The 24170-nt window shown below is 43.0% G+C and overlaps 1 protein-coding gene across 1 annotated transcript; it reads right to left on the reverse strand.

Moving 5' to 3' along the window:
- Positions 1-24170, reverse strand: MINDY4B (MINDY family member 4B). The gene is made up of 12 exons (XM_059731862.1): positions 24058-24170; positions 23766-23793; positions 22681-22857; positions 20428-20547; positions 19135-19229; positions 15344-15509; positions 14832-14897; positions 14166-14236; positions 13128-13200; positions 9576-9749; positions 5952-6132; positions 1-431 (listed from the first exon to the last, which is right to left on the reverse strand). The coding sequence occupies exons 1-12, from the start codon at positions 24168-24170 to the stop codon at positions 289-291; spliced, it is 1407 nt and encodes a 468-aa protein (XP_059587845.1). The 3' UTR covers positions 1-288.

Here is a 24170-nt window from a genome sequence, read left to right on the forward strand (position 1 = left end):
TTTTGATTCAATTTGGGAAGACTGAAGGGTCCTCTGATTCAGATTCGGAGATTCAATCACTGAATCGGGTCGAATCTCCATCAAATCGAATTGGGGACTGAAGCTTCGCACAGCCCTAATGGTCATCTATAAGCAAATGTAGCAAAGTGCCAGTTCAAGTGACAAGTCCTGCCATGATGGCAAAGATTCTCTCATTGGTAACAAACGTGTTCTCTTTCCCAGTAGACTTCCATGCTTTATGGATCTGCCCACTGGATGGAGGATGCCATGTGCTTGCCATCTCTGTCTTCAGAAGAATGGGGCTGTCCCGTTCCAGTTGATGGCTGCCCCTGCCCATTTAGTTCTGATTGCCATTTCCACAGAAGGAAATCTTTTCTCTGGATCACTTTCCTCTTCACAGTGATTCTCTTCCCAGTGGTGAGAATGAGTGTCTGGAAGGGAAGCACCTTAAATTCAGCTTAAAATACAATGAATCTAATTGCTACAGCAGTACTCACTACTCCTACTATTCCATACTAATAACCTAATGCAACTGTGTGAGTCATATCCTGCTGTCCTACATGCTGTACAAGTCTGTAGCTGCTAGAGAAATGCAGAAATGGAAATGGAAATATTGTCTCACCATATTATGCGGTTTCACATTATTGGTTCAGTAGCCATGGTTTAAATGTACAGTTTTGGGGGTTAAAGTGAGGTTCAAGTGTGTGAGCATTATGGACGACTATACACAGCATTGCTGTAACTGTTGGTGCAATAATGAACAAGGACCTTACTTCCTAAGAATCTGACCTTGTTTCTCAGTAGTAGCAGTGGCACACTTTCTGGAGTTAATACCTGCTGGGTCAAGAGCCTTGAACTCTCAACCCTTCCCATTGATCATAAACATGCAGGACAAGCCCTTCCCTTCAGTTGTTTTTACTTGAGTATAAATTTGGTGAGCTGGGTCAGAGTGAAGCATTGCTTTCCCACGGATTATCATATCACTAGCTCCTAGGAAAGGTGTTCATGTAAATGAATTGGAGTTTGAAGCCTAGGATAAAACAGATAGCAAAGAATGGGGTAGAAAGCTTATGAAATGGGACCGTTCATAACTCATCCTAGTGGCAGTGAAGGGGCATAGGATGGCAGTGCAGAGGCAGGTGAGTTTACAACTTGGTGCGACACAGGAAGAGCAAGAACTTAGAGTCATATTATCAGGGGCCACTCAACTACAAGGGCAGTCACAGCTTGGGAATCATAGAATCACAGAAAATTAGGGTTGGAACGGACCTCAGGAGGTCATCTACTTCAACCCTCTGTTCAAAGAAGGACCATACCCAACTAAATCAATCCACCCAAAGATTTGTCTAGCTGGGTTTTACTACCCTCCTAGTGAGAAAATTCTTCCTAATATTTAACCTAAACTTCCCTTGCTGCAACTTGAGACTTTTGTCATCTGCCACCACTGAGAACAGACTCCATTTTCTTTTTGAACCCCCCTTGAGGTACTTGAAGGCTGCTTTTAAGTCCCCCCTCAGTCTCCTTTTCTCTAAACTAAGTAAACTCAGTTCCCTCAGTCTTTCCTCAGTCATCAGTCATGTGCCCCAGCCCCTTCACTATTTTTGTCGCCCTCTGCTGGACTCTCTTCAATTTTACCACATCCTTTCTGTGGAGGGAAAAATCATGGAGCAGATCCTCTAGGAATCCATTTCTAAGCACTTGGTGGAGAAAATGGTGATTAGGAACAGTCAGCATGGATTCACCAGTGGCAAGTCATGCCTGCCCAACCTGATTGCCGTCTAGGATGAGGTGACTGGCTCTGCAGATGCAGGGAGACCAGTGAATGTGGTGTACCTTGATTTTAGCAAGGCTTTTGTTATGGTCTCACAATATTCTCACAGGCAAGCTAAGGAAGTATGGGCTGGATGAATGGACTGTAAGGTGAATAGAAAACAGGCTTAGAGAGTATTAATCAATCGGGGTGTGCGAAATGGGCAGTATTCAATTTGGATTCAGCCCAATTTGGGGGATAGTGATTTGATTTGCTGATTCGGATCACTGTCTCAATTTGATTCGGCTGAATCTGAATCTGAAGATTCAATTCTGATTTGGAGAATTGGCAATTCAGTCAGAGACACAGCTTTATATGTTTTTTCTACATACCTTGAGGTTGGCTCATGAATGCTGAGATGGTGGGGCAGATGGAGTGTCTCAAGAGAGCACGGGAGCGTCACCCCAGACCCAGGAAGCACCAGTTGTCAAGCCGGGAGGGGGAGAGGGGAGTCCCCTGCGTGCTCCATGGTGGACCCGGAAGTGGACCGGAAGTACTTCTGGTCCACTTCAGGGACCACCACCAAGCATGCAGGGGACCCAACCCCCTCCCCCGTTCTCCTGTGGGATGCTCCATCCGCCCTGCCATCACAGTGTTCACAAGCCACATCTAGTACCTTGAGATACGTAGAAAAAACATATAAAACTGTGTCTATGGATAAATCGTCCAATCTCTCCAAATCAATTCTGAGGCTTCCAATTCGATTCAGAGAGATTAATGGGTCTCCTGATTCAATTCAGATTTGGAGATTTGGCTGCCGAATCAGGCCGAATCTCCTCTGAATTGAATTAGCGACCGAAGCTTCACACAGCCCTAGTAATCAATGGCTCAATGTCTAGTTGGCAGCCGGTATCAAGTGGAGTGCCCCGAGGGGTCGGTCCCAGGGCTGGTTTTGTTCAATGTCTTCATCAGCAACCTGGAAGATGGCATGGAGTGCACACTCAAAGTCTGCAGATGACACCAAGCTGGTGGGAGTAGTAGATATGCTGGAGGATAGGGCAGATTCAGAGTGACCTCGACAAATTGGAGGACTGGGCCAAAAGGAATCTCATGAGGTTCAACAAGGATAAGTGCAAAGTCCTGCACTTAGGAGGGAACAATCCCATGCACCAGTACAGGCTGGGGGCTGACTGGCTGGGCAGCAGCTCTTCAGAAAAGGGCCTGGGGCTTACAGTGGACAATAAGCTGAATATGAGCCAGCAGTGTGCCCTTGTTGCCAAGAAGGCTAATGGCATACTGAGATGTATTGGTAGATGTGTTGCCAGTAGGTCAAGGGAAGTGATTATTCCCCTCTATTTAGCACTGGTGAGGTCACATCTGGAGTACCATGTCCAGGGGCATCCCATCCAGCCCTATGGATTTGTACACATCCAGATTTGCTAAGTAGTCCCTAACCTATTCTTTCAGCACTGAGGGCTGCTCACCTCCTTCACAAACTGTGCTGCCTGGTGCAGTAGTTTGGGAGGCGACCTTGCCTGTGAAGAATGAGGCATTGAGCACTGCAGCCTTTTCTGCATCTTCTGTCGCAAGTTTGCCTCCCCCATTTAGTAAGGGACCCACACTTTCCCTGATTCTCCTCTTGCTACTGACATGTTTGTAGAACCCCTTCCTGTTCCCTTTCACATCCCTTGCTAGCTGCAACTCCAGTTGCACTTTGGCCTTCCTGACTTCATCCCTGCATGCCCAGGCAATGCTCTTATATTTGTCCCTAGTCATTTGTCCATGTTTCCACTTCTTGTAAGCTTCCTTTTTGTGATTTAGTTTACTAAAGAGTTCCTTGCTAAGCCAAGCTGGTCTTCTGCTATCCTTGCTAGTCTTCCTGTGCATCGGGATGGTTTGTTCCTGCATTCTCAGTAAGGCTTCTTTTAACGTACAGCCAGCAGTCCTGGACCTCTCTCCGCCTCAGTCTGGCTTCCCAGGGGATCCTGCTCATGAGTTCCCTGGGTCAAAGTCTGCTTTTCTGAAGTCCAGGGTCCTTACTTTGTTGCTCTCTGTCCTTCCTTTCCGCAGGATCCTGAACTCATTCATCTCATGGCCACAGCTGCCCAAGTTGCCATTCACTAGTACATTCCCCACCAATTCTTCCCTGTTTGTGAGCAGCAGGTCAAGAAGACCACGGCCCCTAGTTGGCCACTCCAGCACTTGCACCAGGAAGTTGTCCCCAATACTTTCCAAAAACTTCCTAGATCACTTGTGCACTGCTGTATTGCCCTCCCAGCAGATGTTGGGGTTATTGAAGTCCCCCATGAGAAACAGGGCCTATGATTAGGAAGCTTCCACTAGCTGTTTGAAAAAAGCCTCAACCACCACCTGGCCTGGTGGTCTATTGCAGACCCCAACTATGACATCACACTTGCTGCTCTCTCCTCTGACCTCAATGCAGAGACTCTCAACACGCCTATCTCCAGTTTCATACTGGAGCTCTGAGCAATCGTATGGCTCTTTTACATAAAGTGCAACTCCTCCTCCTCTTCTCCCCTGCCTGTCCTTCCTGAACAGTTTGTACCCAATGACAGTGCTCCAGTCATGCGAGCTATCCCACCAAGTCTCTCTTATTCCAATCACATCATAGTTATGTGACTGTGCAAGAACTTCCAGTTCTTCCTGTTTGTTTCCCAGGCTCTGTGCATTTCTGTACAGACACCTGAGGTAACCAATTGCCTCCACATTGCCCGAGGTAATTGACCTGATTTCTCAGGAAGTATGAGAGCACCTCCCCTGTTGCCCCCTTCTGCTTGCTTTCTCCAGGTCTTCTGTTTCCCCACTTACCTCAGGGTTTTGGTCTCCATCCCCTGGCAAACCTAACTTAAAGCCCTCCTCACTAGGTTAGTAAGCCTGCTTGCGAAGATGCTCTTCCCTCTCTTTGTTAAGTGGATCCCGTCTCTTTCCAGCAACCTTCTTCTTGGAAGAACATCCCGTGGTCAAAGAAGCCAAAGCTCTGCTGGCAACACTACCCGTGCAGCCAGGTGTTGATCTGCAGGATGCACCTGTTCCTGCCCAGGCCCTTTCCCTTGACCAGAAGGATCGATGAGCCCCAGATCCCCTCATCCTTGCACCCAGAGCCCTGTAGTCACTATTGATATATTCAAGGTCTCCCCTGGCAGTCTCATTGGTGCCCACATGGATGAGCAGCATCGGGTAGTAGTCAGAGGGTCGGATGAGCCTTGGTTGCCCCTCTGTGATATCTCAGATCCAGGCTCTGGGCAAGTAGCAGACCTCCTGAGACAACACTTCCCTTGGCTCCCTCCATCCCCTGCAGAAAGGAGTCTCAAACCAGCACCACCTGTTGCTTCTTGGTGGCGGTCGTCTCAGTCCTTCCCACCTTGGTGAGGCCTGGCTTGTCTTCCTCCACCATTGGAACATGCTGCTCCCTCTCTGTTGCTAGGGCTGCATATCTGTTCCCCAGACAAACCACTGCAGGTGGAGGTGAAGATCTCTGCTTGCTGCCAGAAGTCACAAGACTCCAGCTTCTACCCTCTTGGGTGTTCATGTCCTTTCTCTTCTCTAGCGATACATCTGGCATTTCTTCCTCTGAAGTCCTGGAGGTCTCCTCCACTATTGAATAAATGAATGCCTCATGGCAGAGGATGCTTTGGAGCCTTGTAGTTCTCTTGCCTGTTCCGTGAGAGACACCACCAGGAGGCACTGCTTACCCCACGGGCACTCCCCGACCTAGCCATCACTGGAAGGAACCTGGCTCTCTTCTCCCCTTCTCTGCTTCAAATGGGGGATGATTTGGGCCATGGTACAGAACATCAGTGTGCCATCTGTGTCACTGGTAAATTGTCTACTGAGACTAAGCACTGTAGTGAACGGCTGTCTCTAACTATGGAGTTACTACAGTCTTGCCCTGTACTTGGTTGGGATCTTTAAGCACTACCATAATCCTCATATTAATAATGTGGTCCTGATCATGATTCATGATGCTGAGAGTCCTGTGGATGGAGAGGAAGCTTCATAGAACTGGGTCCTCAAGGCTCATGGGTAGATTTAAAAGGTGGTCAAGAGATCATCTTTTGATCTGGGTCCTCTTGTGCACTGTTGTTTAGTGCAGCTTCCTTAAACTATGTGAACAAATTAACATTATACACTGACAGCATGACACATTAAATGCCCTTTTTTGGTAAGCTTAAGTGCCTACCTATTGTTAGATGGATGGTTTTTTTCTGTGAAGGCTGCCCATTATAAAAGTAAAGATCAAAGATGTGTTCCATTTTCCAGTCAGACAAGAGCAGCCTGTTTGTGCTGAAAAGAACACTGTATGTTCCATTGATGTTGCATAGCCAGATGGGTAATTTAGGAGTCTTCAGCATGCTTCCAACCTGGGGGAAAAGGGTAGTTAAAATGTGTTCTCATTAATAATAGGCACTTAACATCTTTGTTGCTTTAAAGGAAAATTACTTTTACTGCTCTGAGTACTGTTGCTAGGGGGTATTACTGTCCATTTCTTTTATGGTATCTTTACAGTCACCTTTTAATCAGTACATGAGTAAATAAGTCAAGGTGTCATTTGACCCTGTGGAGAATGAATGGCAAAACTTCAGGTCCAGCTCTGATAAAATCCTTTCATATCAATGGAATGTCCATAGAGATCTACTGATTTTTACTATCTGAGAATCTTATCCATTCAGAGACAGCAAGAGAGATATACCGATAGTAATAGTAACAAACATGACAGATCCTAAGTCTGGTAATACTTTTATATGTTGGATGCTGCAGTCAGTTATGGACATCTGCTTTTACAAGTAACATTGACATAAATTAATTCCTAATGATCTAAGAGTGAGATAATGAATGAGTGAAACAGTAGTCAGTTCAACATATTCCAGATCACATTCTGCAGTAGTCCTACTTTCCTTGAAAGCTGTTTGTGTAATTACTGCTGAACTTCTGCATTTTTCTACGAGTATCTAAGTCTGAAAAACGAACAAGGGAAATACTGTCATGTGACCATAGAGGGGATGATGGATTCAGTAATTGTTAAAGTGCTGGATATTGCCACAAGGAAAGTCTTTTCTGTCTGTAGAATCTATTTTTCCCCACTAACAGGGGTGATGGTAATGTGACCCTTTAGTTTGGAAAGTTTCCAAGTAGCTTGGGGATTGCATTATCCTCTAGAACCAGCTTCATAATACCACCTCATAATAGTGAAACCTTGTACCCATGAGCCAGATTCTGATCTCAGTTACGCTGGTAAATGCCTCCAAACTGTTGGGTCCTTTTGTCTAATTTTACTCACTCACTTAGATTTTATGCTGATATTACACTACTCATTGCTTGGAATATACACAAGAATAAGTAGAAATCAGGATCTCAGAACATGACTTAAACTGCAAGGCTGCTTTCTAATGGTACACATGGCAGTTCAAGATGAGTTTTCTCTATTTTTAAAGTCAACAGGCTAAATTCAGCCCTGATGTAAGATCAGGATGTAAGTCCTTTGGCTTCACTGGAGTTTAGCTACTTACATCAGTGCTGATTAAGGCTCCTTTTCTTTCTGGTTTGACAAACTACTATAAGAGTCACTGATAGACTCCTCTAACAAGACTTTCATTTCTCTGCATGTGGTCTTTGAACTTGTTTTTTATAGCTGCTCCTTTGTCCTGACTCTGAAGTCATATAATATATGCTTGGCAGTCTCAGGTCAATGCTTGGTAGACACAGCCTGAATCCAGCGGCCGTTAACATCTAACCTGGTGTGTAAAGCTAAATTTACAGACATACAGAGTGAGAGACAGGACCAATATAGAGCTCTCACCTTGAGAGCAAAAGCTCTGTTAGGCAAAATTAAGTACTGAAGAAAAAAAACCCTCTAAACAATTTATAGCCTAGTAGATAGTATATACCCATGCAGTGGTGGTTTATTTGGTTTAAGAAAAGACTTACATGTTTAACTGTAGTATTTGCTGGTATAAATCATTCTTAATGCCCAAAAGGAAGTTTAAGTTCTGTATTTAAAACTGCATTGTCTCTTGCTTGTGGAGAAGAAAATGCATCTTCTCTATCTAGAAAATACTACAAGTAAGCTGATAAAGCTAAATTGGACAATAGCGTCTTGTAAGAAGGGCAAGGCCGTTCATCAAGTTTCAAACAATCAATGTGTTGTTGATACACTTCAGCATCAAGACCACAGCAATAGTAGTAACACAAGTAAAAAAATAAGGCAGAACAAGATGTTTTGTGCCTTCTCTGGATAAGCAAATTCAATCCCAGTGGGACATGTTTAGACTAATTTTGTCTTAATAGGGTCCATGAAAACATTTCAGTACTGAAATGAAGGGATCTAATTTAAGGAGACTTTGTAATCTGACCCCTTAAAATAGTCTCAAGAGACTAAAATACTTTTTGGGCCCATGCAGGGTAGATCATGCTGTTTTAAATTCCCAATGGGGTAGGCAAAAAACAGAAGATGAAAGTAGCAGTTTCTGAGCATTGACATTTGAGACATTGATGAATCTTTCAGGCAAATGATGACTATTAATATCTCAGGAAATATTGATGTTTGAGACATTGATGAATCTTTCAGGCAAATGATAACTATTAATATCTCAGGAAATATATAAAAGGCTCAGCAGTGTCACATTTAGCACGTTTTAGGCCCAAGCCACTACAGAATTGAGATAGCTGCCCTGTAATTTCATCACTTTCAAGCTCCCTCCCTCACCATGTAGCACCCTTTCCTGCTCCCATGACATGGCATGATTGCCACATCAATCTGCTGACAGACAAGGAATCTTCTTAAGGCAGGCTGCATGTGATCCCTGAGGGGATAAACTGCAGCCCCCAGGCTCCTGGTCTGTGTGCTGCTTCCTCGTTCACTCCCTTGCAGCTGCCACTGGAGTCCTCTGGCTCCCCCTTCCTCCTCCAGCTTTTGCTGCCCGCCCCACATCTGGGGGAGGGAGCCAATAGCTGGATGGCTCAGGGGACCTAGGGATACTGAGTGGTGTCCGTGTCAGAGTGGTGCAACAGGAGGGTGGAGCTGTGTGTTGCATCATATCATGTCATGTCTGTGCATGCAGCAGGCCTGTGTGGTATAGCACGTATGTGTGCTGGGGCAGTACTGTGGCAAGGAAGTTTGGCACCCAGGGCAAAACCAGTGGCAGCCAGCCCTTGCCCCGCACACTGATCCAGGAGGCACATGTCCGTCCCATTCTTGTCCAGGAGTGCATGCAGCGGCAGGAGTCACCCTCCCTCCATCCCTGGGTGCCCCCCCTAAACGAGCAGCTCGCAGCTTCATCCCACACCCCGCCCTGACTGGACAGCGCTTGCTGGTTCCCATTCGCTTTGGTGCTTGAGGCAGTTGCCCTGCTCGCCCCCCTTGCTACAGCACTGCTGTGGGGCACATCAAGGGTCATACAGTTCTTCCTGGGTCCATGCTGTGTGAGCCAGGGGGTGGAGTTTGCATGGCGTGGCATGTGGCCTAGAAGATGTGGGGCCTGCACAGTGTGTGGCTGTGGGGAGGGGAGAGTCTGCAGCCTCCAGCCACTTGGAAGTTGTACAACCCTGATGTAGAAGGTCAAGTAAAAGACCAGATTCGCCTGCAGGCTAATTTAATTCCACCCATTAAATCCCATGAAAAGTACAAATGCCTCTTCTTCACTAGGATTTTGAGTTAGATCACTTGAGTTAGGTCAGTTTTTCCCCAGTGCAGTGAAACTGGGTGAAGAGAGATGCTATGCTTTGTGGGCTAAAGCAAATAGTCTAAAGCAAAGGCACCAGAGTGTAGCAGCATTGTTGCAGCTCAGTGACTTGCTTAAGCTCTCACCTGGGGTATTCTGTAATGCTCTACTTCCTCCTTGCTCCAGTGTAAATAGCCCACGTCGCTGCGGGTCAGGACTCCATGCAATAGTTTTTGTACTCCACCTTCACTGTTACATTTCTGGAACCCATTAAACACATGTGGACTTGCTTGGCCTGTTAAAATGATGTTGAGAATTGCCTAGAGGGGGAAATGGCCCAGGGTTACACTTTCAGGCAACAGGGCAGAATCAGATCTCTAGGACTCATCAGTTTTCCTATGGCTTCTCTTTACTCTGAGTGGAATAAATCCTTTGGGCTTTAAAGATTATTTCTTTTTTCAAATATCCATCTTAGGTGTTTTCAGGCATCTCTCATGCTGGTAATCAATACTAATAACTAGACAGGCCATTACATAAGATGTTAGTTTCCTGTGTCAAAGGTGTCATTGACTCTATTATACAGATGGGGAAAAGGGGCAGGGTGGCACAGGATCACAATGGCATGGCTAGGAATAGAACTTGGAGGTTTTATCTCCAAACCCAACATTCATTCTGCCAGACCAGACTTGGCTCTACAGAAGGGTCCAAAACTGTATAATCAGTAGTCACAACAAAGCAAAGCATTGGCTGTATCTGAGAGGTAGGTTGGGTTCATGAGATAAGTCAGTGAAAATAGTGGCAGGGCTGCAAAGTTAAACTTAGACTTTAGCTTACTGCAGATCACCCAGATGGGTTTGTTATTTAGGACAGCACTTTAAATTGTTCTTGGTTTCTACCTGTTTTGCAAGTATCCTCAGAGAGGAAAAACCATTCTGAATATATATTCTAAACTCCTGGCACTGGACTTCTGCTTGTCACTTAGGCTAGAGACAGAAGTTACACATAAACCGGTTTAAGTGATCAGAAACTGGTTTAAACCTGTAACAGAACAAAAGTCAATGCACATAAACCAGTTTCAAAATGGTTGAATATAGTATCAGACTTTACTGATTGAGGTCAAACCAATTTATGGAACTTCTGTCCCAGACCCCTTTCTGGTTTAAGTTAAATCAGAGTCCCCCAGCATCCCAGCATGCTTTTCAGCCCTGGGCTGGGTTGGGCTGAGCTGTCTGCTCCAGAGAGCAGGGCTGCCGCACTTCTCTCCTCCCTAGCTGGAGCACTATCATTGTTTCGGCGGGCTGAGAAGGAGGGTGGGGGACTACAGCCGGGGTCTGCCTGGCAGTGGTACAGCAGCATCTGCCAGGCTTTCCCCTGCCTCCCCCCCCCCCCCCCCCCCCCCCCCCCCCCCCGCAACTGCTCACTGCTCAAGCAGGGATTCCCCCACTCCCCTCTCCCATTGGCATGGACCCCAGCCATGAGACACCTTTTTGTTTTCTTTTGTAGTCACTAAGCAGTGCTTGATGGGCTGATAAGCTTTGTGTTTTGATAAGCTCCCTTCTGGTTTGCTTCAAAGGCATCTCCCACCCTGAAACCCATATATCAAATGAAGTTTCACTATGCAATGATTAATGTTGGTGATTGCTTCTATGCACCAGTTACTGAGCCTAGTTAGAGTGCAGCTTTCTGGTCCCCCAATCGATCAGTGTTCAACAGGGGACAGAGAGAGGTTTGAGAAATGACCAGGTTTGCAATGAATGGGACTGTCAGTGCTGTCAGTTTGAGATTTAGGAAAATATGAAGCACTGGCTAATAGGGTAATAAGAAAGTGTCAGATCTGCTGGGAACAAACAAGGCTACACTGTCACACTGTCACATAAATTTTTTGGGAAGTGGCTGTGCACACCCCAAAGAACAAGACAGCAGAGGCACTTCTGAGAGGCTTTGGTGCCACTCACATCCTGTCCATAGCTGCAGACAGTATGAAGAAGCAGGGAGAGGGAGATTGAAGTGCTCATCCAGTATCATCAACAGATGCATGCAATCTACACAAGCAGCTCCTCCCATCTTAGAATGCTAGTCGGGGGCTGGGATCTGGCAACACTCCCGCCCCTTGAATGGCGACTGGGGGAAAAGCCTGGCAAGGGCTGCTTCCCTCTTCCCTTCCAGGCACACCCCGGCTGAGGATGGTGCAGGCCAGGGTCAGGGTTTAAACACCTTCCTAATCATAGCGGCCTGGCGGGGCCTGGCTACACCTCACCCCCACCTCAGCTCAGCACTGTGGAAGGGAAGGAAGGGTTGCTTTAGTGCCCCTTGGCTTCTAGCCTCAGCCACTGCAGGCATGTGCCTGCATTTACTGAATCAAAAGTGAATGTCTAGCCACTTGGAAATCAGTTCAATCTATACAGATTAGACTAACCTGAACAGATGGAATCAATTTAGCTTGGGCATTCTGCATATCTGTACTTAGCCCCTGAGACTGGAACATTTCTTTTACTGTTTTGTAGTGTAGTGTAAGCAATCTATTTCATAACTTTCCCCTGATTTTTTTGGTATCATTTAGTCTTAAACACAGAGTAAGCCGAGTGGCACATGCTTTCTGGGTACAGCACTTAGGGGTGGACAAATAAAGATGCAGTGCATCCCATGTAATCAGTGTTGCATTCTGTCAAGAATCCCAGGCTGCCTCTCTTTCTATGAAATTGTCAGTCTGAGATAGGCCTGGTTTCAGGTGAAGCCTTCTGATTTTTGCAGGTTTTTAGAATGAATTTCCTGACTCTACTCCTCCCCTCCCCCCAAAACACAGTTTTGCAGGACTAGAAAATAATTAAGGAAGAAACCCTAGCAAATGTCTGAAGTTGGCTACTTTACATAGCTTCATAGCACCCTAGGCAATAGAGGACACAGAGAAAGTAAATACCATAACCATAGCTTTGAATCTTCATTTCCAGTTCTGGACATGGCCTTTAGTACACTGTAATCTGTTTTTACTTTTTTTACCAAACAAGAAGCGAAATATTCAGCTGATATAAACTTGCCTGGTTTCATTGAGCCATGATCTGGCCCATGATCCTTTATTACCTTACAAATGCCTTGTTAGCAAGATACTGTAAAAGTTATGACTATTTCTTCACCTCAGCCCCCAAAGGATTTAAGGAATAGTGTTCCTTCAGGCTGATATTAGAAATTCAAATTATATGAGGCTCAGTTATGCTAGTTGCATGAGCCACAAATTACAAGAATAATTTGTTTCATGTGGCACTGGTTGAGGCAATGGGCTTTTTGGGTGGAATAAGGACAGGATAGGTTACTCCACCATGTACTTTCTACTGGCTGGTTTGTTCTGCTGCACAGTGGATTTTTTGTGATGATACCATTCTGATGGTACTCAGGATCTCTCCAGCTCATGAAGAGGTGTTTAAAATTTAAATAAACAATAACATTTTTTGTAACTTGGGAATCCTCTGTGGATTCTTCCTGAAATTCAAAAAAGTTTTAATAATAGTAGAAATTGACTTAAAATGCATAACAGTGTTATGATAGTCAATAGATGCCATTCTAAAGCTTCAGAAATATCTTTTTACTATACTTGAGACCATCTACTTTTTGGTGTATCTTTTTAACCATCAAGAACCTTTGCTAATCCTAGCACAGGTGTCTTACAGAAACCACTTTAGGAAAAAAATAGCACCTAATCTTACCTGTCTACAGATGAAGTTTCCAAGACTGAATTGTAACAGATGAGATGTTGTGATGTCTAGGTCTTTTTGGAGCCTGTGCAACAAACAAAAAATGTTATCATAGTGTTAAGTCAATGATAGGACAATCTCTACATATCTGAATGAGTGGCAAGAACAATGAAAATGGTAGTATTTTTCCTCAGGGTTACTTGCTTTCCTTTGTTACAATAGAATCCTAATGCAATGGTTTTACTAGAGATGATCTAAGATGCAAAATTCAAATTTAGGCTTAAATTCAAACTTTCCCAAAGTTTGTGCATGTTTGGATCAGGAGGTTTGGGTCTGGTCTATCCCTAGCTCTTACTAACAATTGTTATCAACAGTTCTACTAGTTGTTTGCAGAAGCTGAACCGAGTTGCTATTTCTGATAGGGAATATTTTTACCTAAGATCTGCATTACACAGATTTATTTATACCGACTTTGTATAGGTAAATCTATTTTGGTTACACATGTTACCTTTTACACCAGTACAGTTTTCACTAAGGACACATATAGAATATTTCCTCTGGTGGGGTTAGGTATAACAGTAACAAATACCTTTACAGTGCTATACTTGTGTCCTCTCTAGCAGGGCTGTATGATTTATCTATGCTGGAACAATTAGAGTACTACAGCATTTTGTATGTAGACAAACACTTGCTGACCTAGATGTCTAAGTCTGACTGACTTTCAATCACTGTTACCACTATAATGTAAGAGTTGTTATTCTGAAAACCAGGGTTTTTTTCCCATCTTGCGGATACAATAGTTTATTTTTTTCCTTTTCATTACATCTCTCTTTCCTCTCATCCCCACCCCCCCACCCGAAACCTAGAGATACCAAAGATTACTTTAATATCTGTACCAAATCCATATTTTTTCTTTGGAACATAGCCCGAAGAATGTCCTTTTCTTGGTAGTTTTTTCCCTACCTAAACCTTTCTTAAGACCATGCTTTTAATTGTCAGAAGGGCATAGGCCATTTTATAAGATGTTGCTAAACAGCAGTAGAGTTTTACCTTTCCAATGTCCTAGAGAGGAGCAAACTATACAGAAATAAAATAACTCCATGGCTTCCTTCACCTTTGAACTGAAACAGAACAAAGAAAGCCTTTTAGTAGTTACCCACTGGCTGAAATACCTCTTCTGTACCTCTTTTTAGTTATATTCCCATTGAATCTTTTAAAATAAACTTAGATGAAAATAATGGGACAAATGCATGGACTGTTGCTGAAGTTACAGGGAGCTTTTCCATTCTTTAGGATCAGGTCAAAAGGGATAACATTAATCTTCCATTTCTGTAATTTTACTGACTAACCTGTATTATAGTTTCTTGTTTTTTCTGTATGCAGATTTTGATAAACATATCTCATGACTTTCCAGTATTTTTTATTTTTACAAAGCACCTTTTTGTTAACATAAAATGTTGTTCTTATTTAATACCTGCTTAATAGTAGTAGCCTGTCCCAACCAGAGTCAGTGGGAACTGGATTAAGCCAAGTAATGCATTATTCAATTTCCTGTTGTGAAAATCACAAATGATTAATGAACTCTTCATTAAGATTCTGAAAATATCATTAAAGATGATTTTATTTGCCTACTGTGGAGATCCATTTTTATAAATGAAGCAGGATAAATTGGAAGCAACAAAATAACTCAACCTAAAGAAATTATTCTTTACTTACGCATTGTATGTGATCAAAGATAAATTTCTGAGCTGCTTCTTTCTCAAAAAACTCAAACAGCTGGAGCTGTAAGGAACAGAAGAAAAAACACTGAAAAGGAGACATTAATTATATCTAAAACCAGAGTTTTCAACTTGATGTTATATTTCTTTCAAACAACCAAAAGAATAACACAGGAATTTAATTTGACTGCCTGAACTAAGATATTAAATTATATATAGGAAAGCTAAATAAATGTTATATAGTTATAAAGTTAACTTGTTCGTCTTTTTGCAAGAAAAAAATAATTTGTGAAAAAGGATTATAGTCTCTGGATTCACATAAAGCCTTTATGAAGAGACAAAAATATTGTTCAATGCTCTAGTTGTGACTTGGATCTTAAGTGCTTATAGTTTGTGATGTATCATAGGTAGGGCACAGGTTTATGGGATTTTATATTTCTTGTCTTTAAAAAGATCAAACCAAACACTTCTTTGGAAAATCTTGTTTCTAAATGGTATTTTCTTACTCACTCTTTCAGTAAAGTTATCTACTTTGTAGTCTCTACTTGACGGAAAATAAGTATCTGTAGTGACAAGACATATAGTAGCTGTCTGATTTTCCCCTGCTGTCCACAGAATATCTGCCACAGCTGCTGCAAGACCCTTTTCTTGGTCCTTTTGGCTTATTTCATACAAACTGCAATGCAAGATACAAGCAAACGTGAGTCACAGATGAACCTAGCACATGGAAATTCTAAGGTGGTGTCTGTACTTGGGAACAGGCCTGACTCAGTACTCGCTGGCTAGCAACCACTGTGGTGACGATGCCAGTGCTGATGTCTAAACACGGACAGATCTATACCAGGCTTTGCATCAAATAAGCTACAGGAGACAGTACAGACCCTGCTGGCTATCATTTCATGCATCAGAACTTTTATTTGAATGCTGACAAGGCCACTGTCATGATGTTAAAGTGTTTTCTTGTTATTGTAAGATAGTGACCCAACTGTGTTCTGATGTGATTTGTATTAGAAACATGCATGGATAGATCCAGGATGTTGTGAAGGGGGATGCAGGAGCAGTGACTGGTGCTGCAGGGGTAGCTGCACCCCCTGCCACCAGCTGTGCAGACCACACAACAGGAAGAGCAGCGAAACCTGCTGGCAGAGAAACCTGGGGGGATTAAGCATGGAGGAGGAAGCTGTCCACTGTTGCTGCTGTCCCCAGCTGAACCAAGCTCCCTGCATAGCCAGGCTGGAGTGGATTCTGGACTTCTCCCATCCCCACATTAGCTGGGACAATGGTAGTAGCAGATGGGGGAGGGGAGGAATGGGAGGGGAGTGGTGGGAACTTGGGGAGGTGTAGTTGAGCACAGAGGGGAAGGAAAAAGGGAATTTCTTGTCTGCTTCTAGGACTTAGTCTTTGGCTGTTGCTCCTGAAATAGAATCTGAAAGGAGCTGGGGGCTGACCGTGCCACTGCACCCCTTCTGACTCTGCCCCTGGGGCCATATTATAATCATTCTACAGAATTAGAATACAGCCCAGGCTTAAATAGGGCTGTAATACTGATTATGTTATCTGGTTTGCCTTGGTCCTAGTATTTCAGCCAAGACCAATCCCAGGATGTTTTCAGGCAATAACCTGATCTATATCACACAGGGCACCATGTGGTATAGTTCAGCCTTAATTGTGATCCAAAATATGCCACAACAGAAAAACCTGTGAGGAGAGGCTAAGGAAATATTGAAATATTTTGGGCAAATCCTCCTCCTATGGGCAAAGGTTTAGAGGGATATGGAGGAGGCTAGAATGAATGAAAGCAATAGCTTTGGGTTTTGAACCCCTCTGCAATGCTTCATTGCCTTCTGTTTGGACTCATGCTACCATTATTTTTCTGTGCCATGCTGTAAATGCTGTCTTAGGAGCAGAGATATTTGCAAAAGTTAAAAGGGTCCAAGAGAATACTAGAAGAGCTTCTGGAGAGGACTGTGTCACAGTAGCTACCAGTCCATCCCACATTATTGCATTAAATATTTCTGTAGGCATCGCTGCAAGGGGGTAGAACAGTCCCACCTCTATCATCCCAGCCAAAGCTGGGATTTTTTGACAAGCCCCACCTCAGTCATTACAGCCAAAGCTTTGTCTAGCCGGGTTTTCAAACCCCCGCAAGGATGGAGCTTCCACCCCCTCTCTGGGTAAGCTGTTTCAGTGTTTTACTACCTTCTTAGTGAGAAAATTCTTCCTAATATCTAACCTAAACTTCCCTTGCTGCAACTTGAGACTATTGCTCCTTATTCTGTCATCTGCCACCACTGAGAATAGCCTAGCTCGATTCTCTTTTGAACCCCACTTCAGGTAGTGGAAGACTGCTATTAAGTCTCCTCTCAGTCTCCTCATCTCCAGACTTAATAAGCCCAGTTCCCCCAGTCTTTCCTCATGAGTCATGTCCCCCAGCCCCCTCACCATTTTTGTTGCCCTCCATTGGACTCTCTCCAATTTGTCCATGTCCTTTTTGTAGTGGGGAGTCCAAAACTGAACACAATACTCTAGATGTGGCCTCACCAGTGCTGAATAGAGGAGGATAATTACTTCCCTTGACTTACTGTCAACATATCTACCAATGCAGCCCAGTATGCCATTAGCTTTCTTGGCAACAAGGGCACACTGCTGGCTCATATTCAGCTTATTGTCCATTGTAGCCCCCAGGTCATTTCTGCAGAGCTGCTGCCCAGCCAGTCAGCCCCAGCCTATATTGGTGCACGGGACTGTTCTATCCTAAGTGCAGGACTTTGCACTTGTCCTTGTTGAACCTCATGAGGTTCCTTTTGGCCCAGTCCTCCAATTTGTCTAGGACACTCTGAATCCTAGCCCTACCCTCTAGGATATCTACTACTCCTCCCAGCTTGGTGTCATCTGCAGACTTGCTGAGGGTGCACTCCATGCCATCTTCCAGGTCATTGATGAAAACATTGAATAATACTGGCCCCAGGACTGACCTCTGGGACACTCCACTTGATACCGGCTGCCAACTGGACATTCAGCCATTGATTCCTGGTCTCTAAGCCTGATACTTCAGCCAATTTTCTATCCACCTTACAGCCCATTCATCCAGCCTATGCTTCCTTAGCTTGTCTATGAGAGTGTTGTGGGAGAGCGCATCAAAAGCCTTGCTAAAATTAAGGTACACCACATCCACTGGTCTCCCTGCATCCGCAGAGCCAGTCACCTCGTCATAGAAGGCAATCAGGTTGGTCAGGCATGACTTGTCCTTGGTGAATTTCTTGGAGGCTGCTCTGTCACTGCCAGAGGTAGAAGGCAGGTATGGGAAACCTTACAAAGAATTAGGCAATCCTGATCCCATTGCCTTACCAACAAAAGGACTGAGCTCTTAGCAAGAGCCATGTTCTTGCTAATATACTCTGTTACTCACATTACTTTAGCTGTTCAGTTATTTGGAGTGGTATTTAGCAACTTTGTGACTGTCATACAAAATTACCTTTAAACATAGCTGGGATCTTCTCTCCATTACATAAGTATAAATCCACTGATTTCAGTGGGCTGCTTCTGATTTATATCAGTGCAAGTGAAGAGAGAATCAGGGCCCTGAACCTGGTTCAGAACCTTGGCTGGTGTTTTATGCAAGCTTTACACCAGATGAAGATCTGGTCCTTTCTGGTTACTCAATTTTTGGAACTGTCAAAGATAGATGCTACAGAAAAAAGAAGAACCCTGGGAAGACTTAGCAGGAAGGGCGTTCCAGTACAAACAGGCAGAGTTTCCCTTAAAGATGTTAGTGTGGTTGTGTTACAATGTAATCAACTAGACTGCACCTTTACCAAAGTCAGCATCTTCATTAGCTATCATTAAGAAGGTACCCACATGCAAAGGGGAGGGCATATGAAATGTGTTTTAGGGCTTTCATTAATTTTAGTGCTACTACATCAGTGTTCTTTTGCAGTTACTACTGAACCCCGCTTTCTCCTTTCAGGCAATGACAAAGAACATGCTTGCATCAGGGGAAGCTTTTCCAGCTGATAGTACAATTGCCAGCTGTGCGGCAGGGAAATTGTCCAAGTAAAATCAACACATGCTGGTCATCACAAGCCAAAATGGGACAAAGAAGCAACAACTATTGCCGTAAAAACAAAAGACTTTGTGAAAATAAATCCATGGGCTGTGGGCCAGATTCTGCCTTTCCATACTGGTTCAAGTTTTGTATTTGCAGAAGGCTGGCTCCACATAACAGAGAACAACAGTGGTCTTTCAAGTCCAAAAATGTTAGTAATTGGTATATAATCTTCTGGGAAAGGATGGTTTCTTACCTTTGGAGGTGAATGTTTTTCTTGTTATTTCTTATGAACAAGAAGTATTTGATGATGTTTACCTGTACAGCCATCAGAATTGCTTTTGCTGCCCCCTGAGAAATAATTCGGAAGTTAAAACAAACCGACAGTTATACATAACCAGTATATCTAACTAACTAGTTATGCAGCTTGGATTTCATCCTGAATCCTATTGAATACTCTGACCAGAGTTTGAGCCACCTTGTTATCAGATACTGCTCTTGGGTCTGTCTGGCTGTTCTGTGTTGCTTATATCTCCTAGAATAAATGGAAAAGGCCTTATAGACTTAAAAATACTCAAGAAAGAATGCAGCTATGACCCTAGTCATGTACCCATGCTGGGAACATGTCCCCTTATTTCCTAGACATCTACCTGCATAAGGGTAGCCTCATGTAAAGAGAGCACTTGAAGGTCAGAAAGTAGCAGTTTAGAGAGGGCAAAACGAGCTAGAGTATCAGTGGACCCTTTGGTCTGTTATTTGCCACACAACAGCAAGCACTGCTGAATCAGTATATAGGTGATAGTCCTGTTCTAGATTTAGGATGGGTTCAGGTATATGACTGTGTTTACTTTCTCCTCCTTACCATCCTCATACCAGAGGGACTGGAGTCTCTGAATCACAATGTAATTCCTGTCTGCTTCAGAGGTAGCAGAGCAATGCATTGTTTCTAATGAGGGGCTTGCTGCAAAGTACCACTGAGTAATGAATGCATCAATAAAAGACCTTTCTAGGTGGGTCTAGTTGGATTTGCCAAAAGCATTTCAGTGACATGAAGCAGCATTTAAGACACTTTGAGAGACTTGAATGATTAGATCCCTGTGTGTAGCATGACTACCTAGAGGAAGAAAAGAGCATCTGAAGTCAGAGAAGAATAAATTAAAGGTATTGTCCTAAGGTCACAAAAGGGGGGAAAGGAAGACATCTCTCAAGTTTTATTTCTGTCTGCTATTCTTAGTTCTCTTATGAAAAAGAGCTCCTTCTTTCCATCACTCTCCCTGGTATTTATGCCCTTCAGATACCTTGAGACTGAGCTGTCCTCCCTCTAATATTGATTAAATATCCATTTGACTTTTGTAATCTTTCCTCATAAATCATTTTGCACCCCCCATCATCATTGCTAAATCTATCCTAATTTTTTAATGGTACCAGTCAACAAGCACCATATTCAATTGGGATTGCCTCAGAATCATATAGAGAAAATTTGCAAATCCTAGCCGTTCCCTCTTTGATGCTGAAGATATATCACCAGGCATTAAACAGAAATATTTACCTTGTCTACCTCCAGAGCATAGGACAGGTCAGAATATGCCTCATGAAATTTGAAATATGATTTTTTCCATTCATAACTGAAGACCTGGAGTGCATTTCCAAATAACATCTTTCGGAGCCCCTTAAGATACAAGGAATACAAACAGAATTTGGACCTAATTCTCATTAAGAATATGGGCCATTTACCCCACTAAAAGAGTGTAAAGGGGCCTCAAAATGGGAGAATATTATTGGAGCAGACAGGTGACAATTTGTGCCTGATCTGGCCACAGAAAGTAGTCTATAGCTGTGACCAAACAAAAGTGCACAGCTGAAGACTACTTCAGAAATGGCCAATTGCGGAAAAATCTGAATCCTCATTGCACGAGGGTTCAGATGAAGATGTTTCAAAACATAGTGTCTTTGGTAACTTGTGTCTGCCTGCCTGCCAGCCTCCGAGCTGTTTTCAGAATCGGGGCGGGGGGGAAAGGCAGCAGAGGGCATTCATCTGGTGTTTTTTCAGCCCCTGCTGAAGGGTGGGGTGGGTGAATTCAAGTCCCTGCCTGTACCCTATGTTTGTATTCACTCTAAGGCATTCCTCTAAGGCACCTTCCTTTGCACTGACAAAAGTTGAGTAAAGTTGTCTTACTGAGAACCAGGAAAAGTAAAACTTTCAGTTCAAATGATTTATTTCCCTTTGCATGGAACTATTACAGTAAAATACAGTTCCAGTGTGCACATTATTCAGATTAGGATAGATTATATACTTTTAAAGGGAGACAGAGATGAATCTAGATTTATCTAGAGACAAAATTCTGGGCACAAAAATGCAAAGGGGCCATAAGGCGGGTTTAGCTGGCTCTGTGGAATTATCTGGGGTAATGAGAATCACAGGATGTTGGCTGAGCAACTCACTCTTAGTAGCAGCTGTATTTGCAAATAGACACATGCAAATGCGAGCTGTCCCGGCACATGGCACTTTGGTGTGCCACGTCTCCATATGCCTCCTCGGTGCATGGGTTCCACTGCGGAGCCCCCACACTGAGGCACGTGGAGCCTCCATGCTGAGGCACCCTGCGCCCTAGCCAGCTGCCTCCCTGACTGGCTGGGATGCAGTGTGCCTTGAGAAGGGGGAGCAAGCAGCCCTGGGCTGTCAAGCCCCATGGACAATGTGCCCCGCTGCAAACTGCACCAGCAGGGGTGGGCACTGCAGCACAAAGTAGTGGCACACAATTGTGCCACTCCTATTTGTGCTGCTGCATACACTCACCCCTACTTGTGTGGATGCAGCCAGATCATTTATTTTGTAAATGTTGCTTCTTTTAGGCATTTCTGAAGGGGTTTTATTGGTGTTTTTCTTTCTTAATTTGGTTTAAACATTTTTTGCATTCATCAGTTGTCTTACTAGAACTGAAGTGCCATTTTCTTTGGTAAATATTCATTTAAAATATATGCCCAGCCCTATTTCTGTAAAACATATATCATGATTTGCTCTGCATGCAGTGCTTGATTAAGCCACTTGCCTCTGAAGTAGAATGATTTATGAACGTGGGCTTTTTTAACCAGTGTGGGTGGATTCATTTTAAGTCTGTGGGAATATTCATTTAAGTAAAGATACTCGCATACAAAACAGTTTGAAGGGTTGGGCCCTTTTTCTGTATGTTCACCAGTGTAGTTCTTCTGCCAGAGCTATGCCTTTAGCCCATGACTAAACTCTCAATCTATATGTTACCTTGGCATTAAAAATGATAGAAGACTGAGATTCTTTTGATTGATGTTTACAGCCTTTAGGCAACATAGACCAATTCTGCAAGCTTCCCACCTGAACTAATCCCATTGAAAACAGTGGAAACTACAGATGGGTGCTGAATAGCATCAGGCTCCTAAACATTGAAGTGGCTTAAAAAACTACCCTTTTGGGTAGAAGAGAAATATTATTCTAATCTGCTGAATTTATGACCATTGTTCTGTGACCACCTGCTGGGTAACTTAAACACCAAATACTGTATTAGAGAAACATTATCCTTTATTATTTGCCATATCATCTAATAAGCATTGTATTATATCAGTTTTGCAGGTTGTGCAAAAACCATTGCCTTTAAAAGCCTCATAAATAAGTAATCATCATTATATTCTCCTTTTATCAACAGCAAAGAACTGAAGCCTTGACTCCAATAATACTCCAAGCCTCATATAACACTGGATAAACTTCCCAGATCTCTTTGTTTTGGTGAGATTAAATTACAGTTCATGCTTAATTGACAAGAATGCTTACCATTGCCATTTCTAAGGAGACAGGCTGTCCACCCAGGTTGGAAGAGACAATAAGAGGTTTGGGGATTGAGTAAGGGATACTGGATAGAAACTGTTCCTGCTTTTTGATATTTGTAGACTGAGATGTTCCAACTCCATCCTCATTGTCATCGTCAGATTTATGATTGTCTTGGTATTTCTATATAAAGCAATCAATAGTTCTTGTATAGTCTTTCAAATAAAGCACTTAGAAACCAGCTAATTTCTATACGTGGACCCCCTAAATATTCATTGTTTTTCCTGTTCACTTTATTTGTAACAAACTGGGCACAATGAAGTAAGAATTATCTTACAAAGTGGCAAAAGTTTTAAGAATAATATTTCTCTGTTATGTAGCTCCAGATAATTTAAAAAGTGAAAACCCGAACGATCAGTATACCAGAGCGCTAGGCTGGAAATAATACAACAGTATGTACAAAGGCACAGACTGACACAATTATGGGAACTGCTCAGATAGTGTTTTTTTGTAGTAACAGTACAATTACTTCTCTAAAAGCCACATAAAAAATTTTCCACTTACCACATTGTGGTAACTAACATTAAAAAAGGCACTTGCAAGTCACACTCTCCCAGCACTTATATTTTGCATGGGGATGGGAGGAATAAAACAAATAGTTTCTACTTACTATTTGGCTTTTCTTTAGCTCCTCCTGCAGTAGTTCAATGTAACTTAACTTTGAATCTACTCGTCTTTTTACCTGCTGCACGTTTGGACTGATGTCCATAATTTGCCAGTGTAATGAAAGCAGTCACAAGGGAGGTTACCTAGTGACAGCTGAACCTAGCAAAAGAGAACTGCATTCTAGCTGTCCTGGATTACCAAAGAGCAGGGGATCTCTTTCTTATCTATCGAATAAATCATCTGAGTTATAGGCAACTTACTGGAGAAAAACCCTTATTGCAAACAAAAAGAGTTATTATATAAGCATTTTGACTAACTTTTTACCCTCTTTGGTATATAAAATGTTACTTAGTATGTGTTTTATTTTGTTTTCCTTTTCCTTTTATATATTTGACTTTGAAAAGGAGTCCTTTTGAGAGCATTACCTGATAAATTCCATTACTAGTTTCCAACCTGCGAATTTAAAAAAAAAGGTGAAGAATTTTAAAGGTAGAATTAAGCCATTACAACTTTTTTGTCTAGGAAAAACAGTTTGAAATAAAGCAATTATACTTAAAGTACATTTGATACATTTTCAATTTAGCGCTCAAGGAGACGGAAATAAAAATTACATGTATATACATAACCCTCCTCCCCCTACACACACATCTTTAAGAAAAGAGTCTTGCTTTTCTTAAGAAACATGCGATCCAAGCAGATAAAAAAAAAAAATCTTACCCATGGAAACTAAAAATTTCTCTCCATTTGTTGAGGTCTAAAATTTTGTTGGATATCTCATCAAGTCCCATTTGTTGTAAACTGTGTTCACCAGTGGATACCTTGTTATCCAT

This window comes from Alligator mississippiensis, chromosome 7, assembly GCF_030867095.1.
Source record: "Alligator mississippiensis isolate rAllMis1 chromosome 7, rAllMis1, whole genome shotgun sequence".
Classification (NCBI taxonomy): Eukaryota; Metazoa; Chordata; order Crocodylia; family Alligatoridae; genus Alligator; species Alligator mississippiensis.